At 43.6% G+C, this 16,505-nt stretch overlaps 2 protein-coding genes and 1 pseudogene across 3 annotated transcripts; all 3 read left to right on the top strand.

Moving 5' to 3' along the window:
* Positions 1 to 223: 223 nt before the first annotated feature.
* LOC131126060 (cytochrome b-c1 complex subunit 10) lies at positions 224 to 2,157 on the top strand. Its single transcript, XM_058068214.1, has 3 exons — positions 224 to 288; positions 827 to 957; positions 1,746 to 2,157. The coding sequence occupies exons 1-2, from the start codon at positions 239 to 241 to the stop codon at positions 945 to 947; spliced, it is 171 nt and encodes a 56-aa protein (XP_057924197.1). The 5' UTR covers positions 224 to 238; the 3' UTR covers positions 948 to 957; positions 1,746 to 2,157.
* Positions 2,158 to 2,363: 206 nt separating this feature from the next.
* LOC131125643 (methyl-CpG-binding domain protein 3-like) lies at positions 2,364 to 7,613 on the top strand (annotated as a pseudogene).
* A 1,207-nt stretch (positions 7,614 to 8,820) lies between these two features.
* On the top strand, positions 8,821 to 15,672 carry LOC131126415 (RNA-binding protein MEX3B-like). 2 transcript variants are annotated; one of them, XM_058068922.1, is made up of 4 exons: positions 8,821 to 9,205; positions 9,672 to 10,233; positions 11,384 to 11,628; positions 11,710 to 15,672. In XM_058068922.1, exons 2-4 carry the CDS (start codon positions 9,735 to 9,737, stop codon positions 12,916 to 12,918), a joined length of 1,953 nt encoding a protein of 650 aa, XP_057924905.1. In that variant the 5' UTR covers positions 8,821 to 9,205; positions 9,672 to 9,734; the 3' UTR covers positions 12,919 to 15,672. The 2 variants fall into 2 exon arrangements, with proteins under 2 accessions (XP_057924905.1, XP_057924904.1); XM_058068921.1 differs by having other exon boundaries at positions 8,821 to 9,216.
* The last annotated feature ends 833 nt before the right edge of the window (positions 15,673 to 16,505 follow it).

The raw sequence follows: 16,505 nt of genomic DNA, 5'->3' as shown, positions 1-16,505 counted from the left end.
CAACTTCCTGATAATTATATATTTAGGAGTTAAAGGAATAACCTCACTTTTCAGAATACCCAACGGTAGGACTACATGTAGTGCCATAGCGCAGTGAATCCACTCGGGGGCAGAAGCGACCTTTTGGTGCGCATCGTTTGCCTCGGTTAGCGCCTGCGCATGAGAGGATCCTGCTGTAACCCTTAAACGGAAGTTACTGCTAGCTACGCGTTGTGAAGGACCTATAAGTTACCCGACGATGTTGAGTAAAGTGATCGGTCAGAAATATGTGGCAATTGCCAAGTCGTGGTAAGGCATATCTTTTATTTTAATTATAAAACAAAAACGATTTGAGAACCTTGTATTCAGCGGACGGAATTTCTTGCTGGTGTCCTCAGCTAGCATTCGCAGTTAGCCAACCTGAGGTCACATTTGTTTTACATGCGAGGGTCACTTGAGTTAAAAAAAATCAACATTGTAACAAATTGTTCATAGTTCCACCGAACGCCCAAATGTTGTAAAACATCCCAAGTTTTCCAGTTATTTAGTCCAATTTAAATCACTCAAGTCCAGTGAGTAACTTGAAATGGTACAAACTTAAGTGGTGAACTGCCACGGGTGAAAAAAACGTAAGGTTACCCACAACTGAAAAATAATGTATATTTCAGAATTGTACAGAAAGGCCTTTTCAGGGATCACAAAATAGGTCAACAATTTAAAGCTGTCCTTCGAAAACTGAGGTAGCTCAAGCAATGTTAAGTTATATTAATTTGAAGTGTTGGGTATATGCTTTTTGCACGCGTTTCATGCTGTTTCTTGCTGTTTAAATGCATTCTTTTTTCCTTAGGGTCCCAACACTTGCTGTCTGGGGAACAGTCGGCGGTGTAGCCATGGTTCACTTTACAGACTGGCGATTGTTTTTGGACTATGTGCCCTACATAAGTGGAAAGTTCAAGAAGGATGAATAGTGGCGATCAGGTTAGTATTTAAAATAGTTATGTCATGAATATTGAATTAAAAGTCGATGAAACAGTAGCAGTATGTCGTTACATTTGACCTGCTGAGATTCATTGTCTATTCCAGGAGGTCCTCTGTTTAGGAACAGGTTCTTCTTCTACAATTTTTAGTGCAGGTCTGAACTTCTACCTTAATTAACACTCAAGTCACTCATGTTGTACACAGAACACATGAAGGACAAATGAAATATAGTAATAAAAATATTAAAGAGATTTTCCCCCTGTGGGTTGGCTTGGAAGGGAGGGAGACATCGGCTTATTGGGAGGATGAAGTAGGAGAGTGATTAGCATGTTGGCCCCCTACATGGTCTCCCCATGCGTGGGTTTTCTCCGGGTACCACATTCCGAAAACATGCATGTTAGGTTAATTGGCGACTCTAAGTTTGGAAAGCAGGAAGTGAACAAATGTAACAGTTACTGATTGTAAAAGTACCAGATGGAGGGGTAGGATTTAATAACCTTTGCTTCTTCCTACTCCTTTTGGACATGTGGAACTGTGAACTGATTAGGTGATGCACTCAATTGTAATCTGATGCATGTTCAAATGAAATAAAATCATTACCATTCCCATAAATTGTAGGTGTGAATGGTTGATTGTCTATATTTCTCCTGCGATTGGCTTCATTTATAAAGTCTGAGCAAAGTTGTCTCTTGCATGGAAACACTGCAATTACTGCAATTACAATTATTTAAAATGGTGTTGAGTGGTTGTTTTCACTGATTTATCAATCCATTTTGTTTTCACGGCAGTTGGAGATTATGAACAAGGACTGCTGCAGCTGCTGTTTTGCACCGCACTCCAGACCAACTGTCATTTTCATCCTGCTGAGGCAACAGCACTGAGATGTTCATTACCACCACCACCATCAATACATTTGGGATTCAGTGTTCCTCAAACTGTGAAATCATGAGCGGAAAGAATATGAAAATACAGACAATGCATGGATTTTTTCATTTTCTTTCCCCATACAGTTTGAGGTTCTTATTTTAATTATTTCACATTTGACGTCAACCAGGTCTGATTGACAAATGTATTTCAAGCCTCAACTGTTTTGGAAGAGTAAAAAGTATGTGTGATATCTTGCGTTGTGTGCCATTATTCCTGTTAGTCTTATACATTTAAATTGTAACAATAAAATACAAGTGTTGGTGTACATCCCTCTTCATGTTCAAGCTGTTTATTGTATACCACTTTATGCTCAATTTGAATAATTATCATTTTATATTTATATGTAAAGTGTGGAACTTTGTTAATATGGAATGTATGGGGTAGTCTTAGCCATATTTTGTTTCTTTATCCTGATGTAAGATAATTTTCTGTCATCACTTCCGCACTAGTTGAAGTGAGTTTAGCGGATGGATTACAATAGAGGGAGGTGACGTGGTGGGCGGAGTGATCTTCAATTGTAAAGGTCTGGACTAAGGAATGGTGATCGATAACAAATCTGACTGGAAATTCGTGACAGCGAAAAGAGCCTGCTGGTTAATGTTTGTTACTTTTTAAGAGCTGGGTTTTGCGCCACGCTTTAACAAGGACATTCGGACCATGGAAAGGAAGAGGTAGGAGTCAGGACTGTTAAGAGTCGCAGCATTTTTTTTTAGCATGAAAGTTTTTTTTCAGCAGGAAATGCTCGCCCGAGAACATGCGCTTTCTAGCTGAAATTGCAACCAATGTGTATGCTTACATTTCGGATTGGATATCACCAAACGCTACATAGAAATAGTTTATAGTTAATTGTATTAATATGTCAAATAACATTACTCAGTGTAACGTCTTAGTTGCGCTCTGCGGCGTGCCATAGCTGCTAGCTTGATTAGCTAGCTAAGTTTCATTGTTTACACACGCTTGACTTGGGCAACATGGGCTCCCTGGAGAACTCGCAAACTCTCATAACATTTTTTAAAGATAGACTAGAATATATAGTTGTATATATCCCTCACGATGTTTGCATGGTTTTCTTATCTCATTGAGTTGCGTGTATCTGTATCTCTGTATTTCTGTGTCCGTCATCCACTTGATTTGCACGTGCCGAGAAAGAAACACTACTTCCACATACACATATATTTTACATATATACGGTGCGTATTTAAAATTGTGTTTTTTGGGCGTTCTTTCATCGTAAGTTCACTCCCGTCAAGATGCTCACATGCACATTAGCACACATTGCGATGCTTTCACTTGATGAACACTGTGTGGGCGGCTACATGTTTGATTGACATCTCAGTTGTCCTGTCATTTTCGTATAGTTATAAGGCGGGACAACCTACACCTACCGATGCAACCGTCGAGCTACTGTAAATACACGTTTTTCTACTTTTACCCCGGCAGAATCCAATATTATACAATACAAAATATATATTAAATACGAATAATTGTATTGATTTGGGTTGGGGAAATATTACTCGGTACAATATCACAATTGATCTATGTTTATCTTGCATCACATTGAGACGTGTTTCTAATATATTGTACACAAATTGTGCCCACTGCACACTGTAAACACAATAGCATAACGTATTATTAAACTAAATTATTAAACGTATTATTAAATCCCTCTTTGACAGTGTCACTAGAAAGTGAGCATCAACTCACACAATGTCTGAACATATGAACATTGTGTCATTCTTGTTTACAGTGTATATATATATATGTAAAATATATGTATCATATGTGTGTGTTTCCTCTCCAGTGTACATGTCAGGCGTGTCCTCAATAAACCACAGACGGTGCGTGGTCCAGCCAACAACTTTCACACAGAAGAGGCCAGCCAGTCTCGATCTGCACATTTACTTCTTAGTAAAGTTCAACGGAATGGGCACAAGCACGCCCATAACAATGTCAGCCATCAAATACGGGTGAGACTAAACTGCCTACATATAGCCCTCTGGGTGCTATTTTCTTCTTTGTAACAATGCTTTTATGATCATTGTAATTTTTATGATTCCCATTGTTTTTTTGCAGGGAATCAGGTTTAAATTAATTATGGATATAAACATACAGGTAGACAACAGTTAATGGCAAATGCATTCACATTTTATTTGAAGAAAGTGCAACCAACACATCAGGTTGAATTAACAATCAATTAATTAACATTCTAACTTTTTAATTTGATACCTCATTCACTACGCTACCCCTTTTTGTTTCCTACGGCTTTTTCCTGATTACTGAATCACCACAGCGGATCTTTTTTGATCCGCATAGTGATTTGAATTCATGATGATGAATATATCCATGGATAATTTTATATCCCAAAGTGGTTATATTTCAGTGTTTGTCACACTGTTCTTTGCTTTCAAAAGGCCAAGCCAGACTTGAACACGACGCTGCCAGTTAGACAGACCGCATCCATCTTCAAGCAGCCAGTGACCAAAGTAACAAATCACCCGAGCAACAAAGTGAAGACAGACCCACAGAGGGCCGTGGACCAACCAAAACAGGTCAGTAACAGAGCTGGTTGCATTTCAGTCACTGATGCTGTAGTGCGACAGTATTTCCCTTGAATTGATTTATTTGTACCACAAACAAATTACAACCACGGCATATACATTTGGTGTTACTTTTTTATTTTTTATTGTCTGCATAGCTTTTAGCTTCAACTTTGTAGAGTAGATGGCATTGCAAGTCTGCTTATTAACACACTTCATACCTGGGGCCTCACTTAGAAAACTGTGTGAATTCCATTCCAAAACATTACGCACTCCCAAACGTCAGAATGCTCTATAGGCAAAACACATTCAAAGCTAAAAGACCGTGCAACGCACATACGCAGTCTTCCCATATAAATCTCACCTGCAGCCAACTGTGTAGAAAAGAGCTCTACCCAAACTAAGGATTAAAGTGCCTCTCAAATGCCTCAGTGCTTCTCAAATAGTGGCGCGGGCCATCTTGGAGGTGTCCAGGGGCCCTGATACTGTATACCACTGTATGTACTATATTGATACTCTGGCATTTACACTCTAACAAGTAAATATACTGTACAATATAGCTACAATTATTCATTCATTCATTTTCTATCGCTTTTTCCTCACGAGGGTCACAGGGGGGCTGGAGCCTATCCCAGCTGTCTTTTGGCGGGAGGCGGGGTACACCCTGGACTGGTCGCCAGCCAATCACAGGGCACATATAGACAAACAACCATTCACACTCACATTCATACCTATGGACAATTTGGAGTGGCCAATTAACCTAGCATGTTTTTGGAATGTGGGAGGAAACCGGAGTATCCGGAGAAAACCCACGCATTCACGGGGGGTGGAATTGAACCCTGGTCTCCTAGCTGTGAGGTCTGTGCGCTAACCACTGGGCTGCCGTGCCGCCCCAGCTACAATTAGAGGAAGCCTAAAATATTTTAACATATATACGTTGCGATGTATATTACAGTTCATTTGTGTTTTTTTTCATGTGAGTCTGACACAATGACTGGAAATAAGCCACAAAGTCAGGAATGTTGCATTAATGCAGTGTTGTATGAAGTACACAAAGATGATGATGATGATGATGAGTGCCACAGTCTACATAATGAATACACTCTCATATACTGTATGTAACTAGTTGAATACAATTGCTTTAAAATGTGTTTTATGTAGATCACAGATGAATCTTTATTTCATTTAAAAACCATTTCTTTGCTATCAATTGTGACATAAATGTAACAACTTTGTGGTTTTATGGGTCCAATTATTTAGTTATTCTGGGAGAGGAAGCTGAGCGGCTTAAGTGCTTTTGACATTGCTGACGAGCTGGTGAAAACCATGGATCTTCCCAAAGGCCTACAAGGTTAAGACAACTAAAGAAACACGCCAATGTGTTTTCAATCTGAGCTTCAACTCATCTTGTCGCTTTGTCCTGCTCAGGTGTAGGGCCTGCCAGTTCTGACAAAACACTGCTGTCGGCCATTGCCAGCGCGCTGCACACCAGCCCCGCTCCTGTCACGGGGCAGCTCACGGCGGCCGTGGAGAAAAATCCGGGAGTGTGGCTCAACACAGCGCAGCCACTCTGCAAGGCCTTTATGGTGACAGATGAAGATATCAGGTGAGTACACACATACACAGTCAGGGAAGATACCTGTTTTGTTAAATACTGACATTTCATGTTTTTATTGTACTGTTTGGGCACTTATATTTTATAAACAACCACAGTTGGGTTGCACGGCGCAACCAAGTTGATAATTTGCATTAAATTAAGGTCCAAATCCAATTTCTAACCAATCATGGGGAAATTAGGACTGATTGTGTGTTGCTAGTCCACCTCTCAAACACAACCATTTATAAGGTATACTTACCTGGTTTTATGGGATGTAGTGCATGCATCTAGGTAACAGAGTATAAATAGAATTTAGTGTATGAGTGAATATAAACCATCTGTAATAAAAAATTACTGTTATAAATACATGTTTTATCAGCCCCACACAGGGAAAATCAAGTGTTATAGCAGAGAAAAGCACCATATGAAAAGGGACATTTGACCAAAGTCCAAATTCAGCCTAGGGGGGCACTTGTGGCCTGTGACACATCATAGAAATACAATTAAACATATTTCTTGGAAGAGCTACTTTTACAAGATGAAAATGGCCATGAGCGTGCTGATTGACCAGCCGAACTGGGGCAGTGCTGAGACTGATGTTCACCCACCACGACCCCTCCTTTTTTTGTCTTTTGTACAAAAGTGGAAGCAACACTACTTTCGATAGTAGACTAACCTTGCACTACAGTGCAATTTCTAATAAAGGTATCAACCACTAATGACTTTATTAAAAGTTAGTTCATTCATCATTTTGCGTGTCTTTCTATGTCTTTCAGAAAACAGGAGGACCTGGTGCAGAGTGTGAGGAGGCGGCTGGAGGAAGCCCTCATGGCAGATATGTTGGCTCATGTCGAAGACACCGCTGCGGATACACCAGCCCGCTTGCAAGAGGAGGAGAACGAAGATGAGGTGGAGGAGGGGCAGAGCGGGTGGAAAAGGAGGAGTCATAGCCAAGGTACACAACGTCGCTGTGATGATTCCAACAGTGCTGACTGATTCTTCTTTCATCGTTTACCACAACTTCAACTCAAGTCATCAATAATCGGGGGGATTTTTCTTTCTGACTCACTTTGTCAAAAAAAAATTTTTTTTTTTAGTTTTTAACTTTTGAGGTATTTGCTAAACAATTATTTCTCTACAACAGAAAACGGTGCTTTAAGTTTGTTTTAGCTTTTACCTCCATCATTGTTTAGCTAATGTGTATGGTGCTATTAATACAGCTGCTAAACATGCTAAAAAAACAAACCTGGCATCACGTGTGTGAACGGTAAATTATGTTTGTATGTGTGTGTGGCTTTGTGTAAAAAAACACTTGTTTTCAATCTATTATATGCTATTATTATCCTATTATATCCTCACTGTCACTGTAAGTGATGTTTTATGCTAAGAAGCATAAAAAAGGTTGCAGAATGTATGCATGGATGCTCTACTTTCTCTTTCAGAAAGACTAGATAGTTGGGGGGTTGGTTTACAAGTATTCCTTTTTTGTTTTTCAATAACTTCTGTTTGAGATCATATTTTGTATTGACAAAAGACTCAACGATACTTAACTACTGTAAATGTTCTAATATTGTTAAATAAATGCATCATTTTGATGTGAATGTCTTATTTTGTTAACTATATATTTATCGCAAGTTTGTATATTTTAGCCATACAATAGTAATGGGAATGATTTTACTTTCCAAAATGCTTATCAAAGTCACATTAACAAATGTCACATGTTAACAGCTGCACATTTCAACAAGCCCAAAAAGGATTAGGAAGAATCAGATCTTATTTAATCCTACGCCTTCACTTTCTTTGTTTAATGTACCAGGTGACCATTTTCTAATAGAAATCATTTGTAGCAGTCAAGTTAAGAGATAGCATTAATGTTATTATAGTACTCAGTAATGACCAGAATAAATAGAGGCATGAAACTGACAATGTATACTGAATACAGAGTATATTAAGAACACATTATAGTGTACAAACTGATGAACAGTAATGAATGCCCAATATTTAACGTGTTATCATGAATGTGCCTGTGACTTCATGGTCACAGAATGTTCAAAAAACAGAGTGATCTTTGTGGAATATGTGTCTCATTACGTGCATTAATTACATTAATTAGCTACCTCCTTTTGGATGTTTTTTATATCGTTACAACACAGAAAAGAGAAAGACGTGTGTTCATGTCTCAGTTTTCTTCTCTCACAGATGCTATCTGATGGTTAACGACCTTCATTTGGGCTGAGGATTGTCCTGTGTCTTGATTGACAGCCCGTTGGATCCTCCAGCTCGGGGCTGGTGAAATTGTTTTGAATCAACCACTTGGCTTTTTTGTTCCATAACCCTCAGGATTTTTAAAGAAGTTTCAAATGTCTTACTGCAATTGCATTAAGATATGCCTTTATTCGTCCCTCAGTGGGGAAATGTGTAATGCATTCGGAGACCTTTTAGTTTGCATGTTCCATCCATGCCCACTGACAGTAATAATAAAAAAAAACAAATTATGCAAGGAACATAAAAACGATAATACATAAAAAATCATATTAGCGTTGATTTATGGTATTACTTTCAATTAAAACAAACAAACAGAGTCCAGTACCGCCTTTCCATGAAACAATAAGGCTGACTTGGTTCAATGGCAGAACCCAATAAGACAACCCACTCAAGGATGGAGGACAAACACGTAAATAAAATAGCGTTTGAGCGTGTGGACTGACACAATGGCAATGGCAGCAACCGTGGCTTTGCGTGGACGCGCTCTCCGTCGCCGCATGTGGCCTTTGAACCCATTGTTGTGTCGCGGGTGACGTCACCGCCGTGTGCTGGAGACGGAGCAGCGTGCGCCTGGCGAGACAAAGGCGGTGGAGCGAGTGGGGTCAGGCAGCAGCAGCAGCAAGGAGCCAAGCAGTATCCCACTTTGTTGGGAGAGTTCATAACAGCTAACCGCCACTCTCGGATTCGAGCCAGCCTTTCCAGGCGACACTCACCACCAAGACCCGCTCAGGAATATGAGACAAGACGGCGTTCTCTTTAACGTTTTTTGAAACGTTTCTCTTTTACGCCCCCCTAGTTTTAGCCTCCTAAGCGGCTAACGCTGTAGCGCTAAAAAGGCTGCTGCTCCTCCTCTTCTTCTTCTTCCCGGTTACTTCTCATCTTTCCCGCAACAACTTGGCGACAAGCGGAGGGAGTCGACAAAGTAAGGATAAAGTAAGTTGACGTAAACGTTGTCTTAAAAAGAAACCCTTTGTGTTTTTAAACGAGTTTCCACCCAGTAAGAGTGGAGCTAAAGCGGCTAGCTTAGCTGCGGTGCTCCCAAACAAAGGGGTCGACAACGTGACTGAGTGCCGACTATATGGAGCTAGCCTGCTAACTTGCTAGCTCAAGCTAACAACAGCACTTGGCTCACTTTTCGTTGCGTTTTTGTTCCGATATAAAAGTGACCGGACGTTGCTGACACGTATAGTCTTGACGTTTGCGTGGGGGGACACTGTTCTTTTGGCGTTTCAAGGCAGCATTCTTTTATCCCGACGAAGCTAAGCCAAGTCTTGATGGGTTTGGAGTTGTCAGACAGCAAGACAAAGCAAAGGCGCCCAAAGCAACATATCATCCATTGTTTTATTTGTGCTTCTTATTCAATTTGATTTAATTTGTTATTATTTCAGAAGTGTGTGAGCTCACTCAACAAGCAGGCATCCGTGATCTGATGTGAGATCCACGGAGAGACTATGCCTAGCCCTTTATTCCACCCCGAGATTATGGACCACGACGTGGTGATCAGCAGCCAGCACAACGGGGTTGGCCTGCCCCGAGAAACAGACCAAGAATCCCGTGATGAGGATCACCAGGAGGTGCTCCGCTTTGCCCTGGACCAACTGTCACTCATGGCCCTGGAGAAGGTGGACTGCGGGGGCGGAGGAGGCGGCGGACTGGTGGACACCATGGACGGGACCCAGGCTCCCAGCTCCGAGGGTTGCAACGGCGGCGGTGGTGGTTATGTGGATCTACAGATGCTCGACCACCCCAGCGGGTCTCGGGACTCGCCGACGTCTTGCTCCCCATCCCCGGAGTACTACGGCTCGGGCGGCTACCACATGTCCGGCTCCCACTCCATGCTCCACGGAGAGCAAAGCTCCGTCCTCTGCAGCAGGAAGAGAAGCGTCAACATGACCGAGTGTGTGCCTGTGCCGAGCTCCGAACATGTGGCTGAGATCGTGGGGAGACAAGGTGAGTTGTTTTTGTTTTGGAGGGCTGCATGGTGCTTCTTTGTTTGGGTGCAACTTTTCCACACGGGGCTTGGACCGCTGTTTTTTAAAAATCCACCGGTCTTGTTTTAAAAAAAAAATTATATTTGCAATATTAATGTGTGCTTTTAACACTATTTAACACATTTCAGACAATAGCTTGACAGACAGAGGTTGAGGAGCAGCACGAAGGGAGGGGGAGGGGTGGGACAGGGTCAGACAAAGCGGCAGATTGTCGGCAGTCTGGACATGTCTTGTAGCCTGCACCAAACAAAGGGAATGGCGCTAAATATGCTTTTTATGCACCATAAACCCAGAAAGTGGGCTTGAATGAAAACCGAGTGTCCGCCATGAGTTGCGTATATGCTTACAACAGCGTGTTATTGTGTGTGAATGTGCTGTAGAAGCTGAAGTGGAGCATCCAGGATGACAAACACAGGGACTGGGCGGTGTTACGCCCTGCACCCAAAGCCCCGTCCGCGGATGCCGACGCTCGCTTCGCCGCTCTTCCTCTTTCAGACTTTATTCTCGTGTCCTTTGTTCCCAGCACACGTTTTTTAAAGCGATTTCTTGCTTTTTTTGCGTCCAGGTGGTATGTCGCGGCCGCGGCGGCGTTTTCCAGTATTGTTCCCTTTGTTTGAAAAAGACATGCTTTCTGCTTCCCAGAATGACATCACACTCCGCGCCTCTCATTGGTCGCCTGAATGACGCGTCATCATTTAAAGGCACAGTGCAAGAACAGCGACGCTACATTTTGTTGTTCAGATTAATTTTCATATCTATATAGATAATAGTCACGTGGCACGTTGCAAAAGTCGTACACATGAGGTTTTATCTGATATCCAATATGGTAACAGAATGATAAACCTTAGTATGGTGACCTGTACACTTATACAACCACAGTGTCAATCAAAACAGCATTATTGTGTTTGGAAATGCACAATTTCTGATACAGCGACTGGAGTGACTGGATTAGATTTAATAATTTTGTCAGTGTTTGCTGATTGAGATGCATATTGTCATGTCATTAGCCTGTTAGCTTTAATTTTTTATGTTTTTAGCATGTGCCTACAGTGATGTGTTGCTTTAAACGGTTTAAATCTAATATCTATGTCGCCATCTTTCTCACCCAGGTTGTAAGATCAAGGCGTTGCGTGCCAAGACAAACACCTACATCAAGACCCCGGTCAGAGGTGAAGATCCAGTGTTCATTGTGACAGGGCGCAGGGAGGATGTGGAGATGGCCAAGCGTGAGATCGTTTCTGCGGCCGAGCATTTCTCCATGATCCGAGCGTCCCGATGCAAAGCTGGGGGACCCGGAGGGGGAGGTGGTTCACTCCCCGGACCGCCACACCTCCCAGGACAAACAACCATTCAGGTACTGGAAGCAGGACTTGTGGTCATTTGTCATGCTTGTGATGCTCAGTCTGACTTATAGACTCGGTTTCTCTTGGTCCAGGTGAGGGTGCCGTACAGAGTGGTGGGCTTAGTTGTGGGACCAAAAGGAGCCACCATCAAGCGCATACAGCAGCAGACGCACACTTACATCGTGACGCCAAGTCGAGAGAAGGACCCCGTGTTTGAGGTGACCGGCATGCCCGAGAATGTGGACCGTGCCCGGGAGGAGATTGAGACCCACATCACGCTGCGAACAGGAACCTTTGTGGACCTCCAGGGGGACAACGACTTCCACACCAACGGCACAGACGTCAGCCTCGAGGGCCTGGGCTCGCTCAGCGCCGGTCTGGGGGCGTCCCTGTGGTCCCGGGCCTCCAACCACCATTCTGCGCCGCCACCCCCTCCGCCCTCTTCACCGCCCACCCTCCCCATGTCCATGAACCACTCCTCCGGCCGCAAGATGTCCTCCTCTGTGGCCTATCACACACACAATGGCGGGATTAGCTCAGACAACTTCAGTGGTGGACGCAAAGCCAATGAGGGCGGAAGCCCCACCAGTCCTTTCAGCACAGGCTCCAGCAGTGCCGGAGGCGGCTTCACCTTTGGGGGAGACTCCACCCCAGGGCTCCCCACTTCCGAAGAACTTGGCTTTGAATTCAGTGCTTCCAACATCTGGGCACCTTTCGTCAATGGTGGCGGCGGGGGTGGCAACAAGTCGGGCGGATCATCGCAGCAGCAACAGCCTCTACGTCGTAACAGCAGCGGCCTTAGTGGCGGTGCCATGACTCCACGATTGTCCCCAACGCTGCCTCAGGACACGGGCCCCCTGGACCACCCATTAGCACGCCGTGCCCAAAGCGACCCCTTGAGCACGCTCTCCTGGCTCCAGTCCGGCAGCACCGCGGGTGGCTCCTTCTCTGGGGGCTCAAGCTCCAGCTCCGGCGGGTCCTCCACCGGCTACTCCTCCTGCTCGGCGTCCTCACTGCCTGGCGGCTCGCCCACTGACTCCGAGGGTGGCGGCAGCGGCGTAGGCCTCAGCTCCGGGATGCTGAGTCGGCTGAAAGGCGGCTCTGGCCCTGGGGTGGCGGGGCTAGTCGGTGTCAACAGGGACTGTTTTGTGTGCTTTGAGAGCGAGGTGACCGCCGCCTTAGTGCCCTGCGGCCATAACCTCTTCTGCATGGAGTGTGCCGGCCAGATCTGCCAGTCTGCTGAGCCTGAGTGCCCCGTGTGCCACACCCCCACCACACAGTGCATCCGCATCTTCTCTTAATGGCGGCAAGAGTGTTGGGAGGGTGAAGCGTTGCTGATGAAGATTGGTCACACTAATAACCTTGAAACACCCAATGGACCATAATAATAATAATAATAATGCATTACTAAAGACAATGATGCCGATGAATAATAATAATGATGCTAAGGATTTCTTTAGAGAGTGGTCTTCAAACTTGTGTCTTATCTCTCTTCAGGCCTTCATTTTGGACCCTCTCATGTCTTCATTCAGGCTTCTTCTCTCTCAGCCTTTTTTTGGGACACTTTTTGTACTTAGCAGATATTTTTCGACAAAGCTGTCAAACGAGGCCTGCACTTTTCTACTTGTCTCTTCATGTGCTGTGCAAACTCCCAATAACCCCCCCCCCCAAACCCCCACCCATGGCGCTGTTCTTTACGACACAAATCTGATTGTTTTGGTTGCGACCACTCTGACTGATGTGACCACGCCCTTTTTAGACGTTCACAGTGAGCACATTGTCTGCTGCATGGAAGCCCGGCTTGCGTTCATTCATCTTCATTCACTGAGGAGAAACACCTCTGAGGTGCGGACACTCGGGCTGATGACAATCCCTTCACATCCCTGTGTGTGTGTGTGTGTGTGCGTGCGTGCATGTGTGTGCGCGCTTGCCGTGCTCTTGCGCACACCATTGTGTGTTCTTACTGCCTGCTCTCCTTCACCTCCCCCACGGCGCTCTTAAAGGAAGGCGGCGGCCTATCCACACGCCCCTCCCTCCTTCCCCAGTGCGCCCACATCCTGTCTGTTACACTCCCATGGGCTCCTTCAGTATTTTCTGACTGCGGCGGCATGTGGCCCCCGGTCGCAAGGTTCAAACACGCTAATGTTTGCTCCAACAAGGTGATCTTGTTCTAAGAACTTCCATACAATAATTGGGGGCAGGGTCAATTGAACTGTTTTTCATACACTGTAGCCCCCATCCCCCCGCCCCCGACCCCCGCCGCCTACCTGAACATGACAAAAAGCAACAACTCTTGTTTTTATTTTGGTCTTCCACCCTGTCACAGCAAAGCTGTGCGGCGTGCCGTGCATCCATGAAGCGCCGCGCCCCCTCGCCATATGTAGTGCACTAATACGGACGCTTGTTTCGTCCTCTTGTTTTCCCTTTGAAACCCAGCGTGAGTTTGCAGTAACTGCCTCCTTTTTTATAGTGTTAATGTCTTTGTATGTGGGTGACGTGGGGCCGCGGGAGCGTGCTGGGAATGTTGCTCATAGAATGAGACAAGCCATGACAAACTCAATTAGAATGACATCCGATTCTTTAAGGGCTTTCTCTCAGTGCACAGATGTTTTTTTTTTTAAATGTCCAAGCTCACACCGTAGGAAGAATTCTCCTTTATGGCAGCTAGTGGCGAGGTCATCCAGGGCTTCCACACACAAACACACACACTTTGTGTTCCAATCCCAGCAAGCTTTGGAATGTTTTGCCTGTTGTTCGTCTTGGAATGAGTTGTCACCTGATGTTGCTCAGGGTGTCACCCGCGACTCACGAAGGCAGAAACCATAGCAAAGCCACACTGATGAAGGCGCCGTCTAGCTGGCGGCGGCTCGCCGTGTGTGTGGAGGAAGTGGACGTCTGTGTGCTTAGGCCACCTTAAAGCCCCTCTTAAATGGAAGTTTGGAACAGTTGTTGTTGTTGTCCAGATGGTCCCGCGTGGACTCTGGCGTGATTTGTGGCCAATGAGAATGTCGGGCTTCATGTACAGTGGTTTCATTCAACAAAAAGGTACAGGCTTTTTTCAGATTGACTGCTGATTTTTATTTTTTTAGCCAAATGTATCCCCATCCCCCATTTCCTTCCTAAAGGTTTGAAAACAGGGTTTCCTGAGGCATGCTAGCCAGTGACCTCTGACCTTTTTCTTTTTTTGTGATTTAGAGGGGGGGTGCAAAGAACCTCGCCAATGATGGGGGGGGAGAGGCAGACTCCACTCAAGCCTCTGCTCCCCCGTTTTTGTTTTTGCTTTAATTCTCTTTGTACGCTGAACCAAAATGTAAACGTCAGCAAAGCAGGTGTGAGGCCTGAGCGCGTGTAAATATCCTCAACAAACAATCATTGGCATCTTGTTTTCACAAGCAAAAGGACTTCATTGAAAATAAGTGTAGTTTGTCATTATTTGTAAGTTAACCATCTGCATGTCTTCAAGCCGCCTGGCGTTAGCTAATTTTTAAGATTTAAAGAGGAGAAAAGAAAAAAAAAACAAAAAACTTTTTACACATTTTTATTTTTTACAATTTATTTGCTTACCTAAATATCCCAGACAATAATGTGACCCTTTTTATTACTTCAAATTTATTTTTTATTTTCCATTTTTTAATTTTCATTATTTCCTGTGTACTACATATAGGCAATTTATAACAAAATGAGAAAATTATTGAAGAAAATTTTAAAATTGAAATATATTTTATTTGAAAGTTTTATGGACCTTTTAACCGGACACCGGGAAAAATTGTATTATATAATTTGAACTGGTTTGACGGTTATGAGAAATGTATCAAGAGTTTTATTTTTTATGCTTTTTTAATAAAGTCTTTGGTTTGGTTTCATTTTTTACTGTAAAATGATAAACATGTTTCTTGTCTTTATTTCTTGACGGCGCAGGTTGTGTATTTGCCTGTTGGTCACGTGGTGGCAGAATTGATAAAGCCTTCATTCAGCAGGGATACAAAGCAATCGATGTACGTGCGATTTCTCTGACTCGGTACCATCGAAACATTTGTAAAATGTTATATATTGAATAAAAGAAATAGTGATTACGTTTTACCTTAGTTGGTTTTAAATTTCTGTAATAAGTTCGAAAGTGGCGTTATGTTCGTTTGGTCACGGATGCAATAGACAATGTCGTCCAGCAGAGGGCGCCAAAGTCAGTACGGCTAAGCTTGACTAAAAATCTCGAGTCACGAGGTCTTACCAGTGTTTTTACCAATGTTGACCACATGATGGCAGTATTGACAAATTCAACAATGTTACTAATAACTCTATTTTTTCCCATTAACAGGTAATCGTATCAGGTAGTCGTCAGGAAGGGCATCCGGAATATAAAGTGCTCAAGCCAAAATCAGTATGCGGATCAAAAGAAAAAAGATCCGCTGTGGCGACTCCGTCATCAGGAAAAAGCTGAAAGAAAAAGAACAGGTAATCCACTAAATCACTGTTTCAGGCGTTGCAACGCTGTGAAACGTAGCCTTTATTATTCAGTTATATGTCAACTATCTGGATGTGCATAGTTGCCATTGCTCACTACTGTTACACGGGAAGCTACAGAGCTCGTCAACAAGAGTTGTGGTTGCTCACGCTCAGGAGAACACTGCCTCCTAGCGTTTTGCTACATAATTGCAAGTCTCGAGCTCAATCTAGCTCGAATCTAAAAAATGTTCAAAATAATTGTACATATTTTAAGGTTTTCAACAAGGTTACGGGTTTACTTTTCTCGTTAACTTAATTTAAAGCGATTAGCAATTAATTATTTCTTAAAGGAATTCCTGCAAATAAGTTGACTTTTTTCGTTTCAATTGTTGATGCAGTTACGGTCGCCCTCCGACAGATGGTGCCATTTGCGCTGTTAGGCAGG

The sequence above is a fragment of the Doryrhamphus excisus genome, chromosome 3 (assembly GCF_030265055.1).
Source record: "Doryrhamphus excisus isolate RoL2022-K1 chromosome 3, RoL_Dexc_1.0, whole genome shotgun sequence".
In the NCBI taxonomy this organism is placed as follows: Eukaryota; Metazoa; Chordata; class Actinopteri; order Syngnathiformes; family Syngnathidae; genus Doryrhamphus; species Doryrhamphus excisus.
The sequence above is the reverse complement of the archived record's forward strand: the minus strand, read 5'-3'. Positions and strand labels throughout refer to the sequence as shown.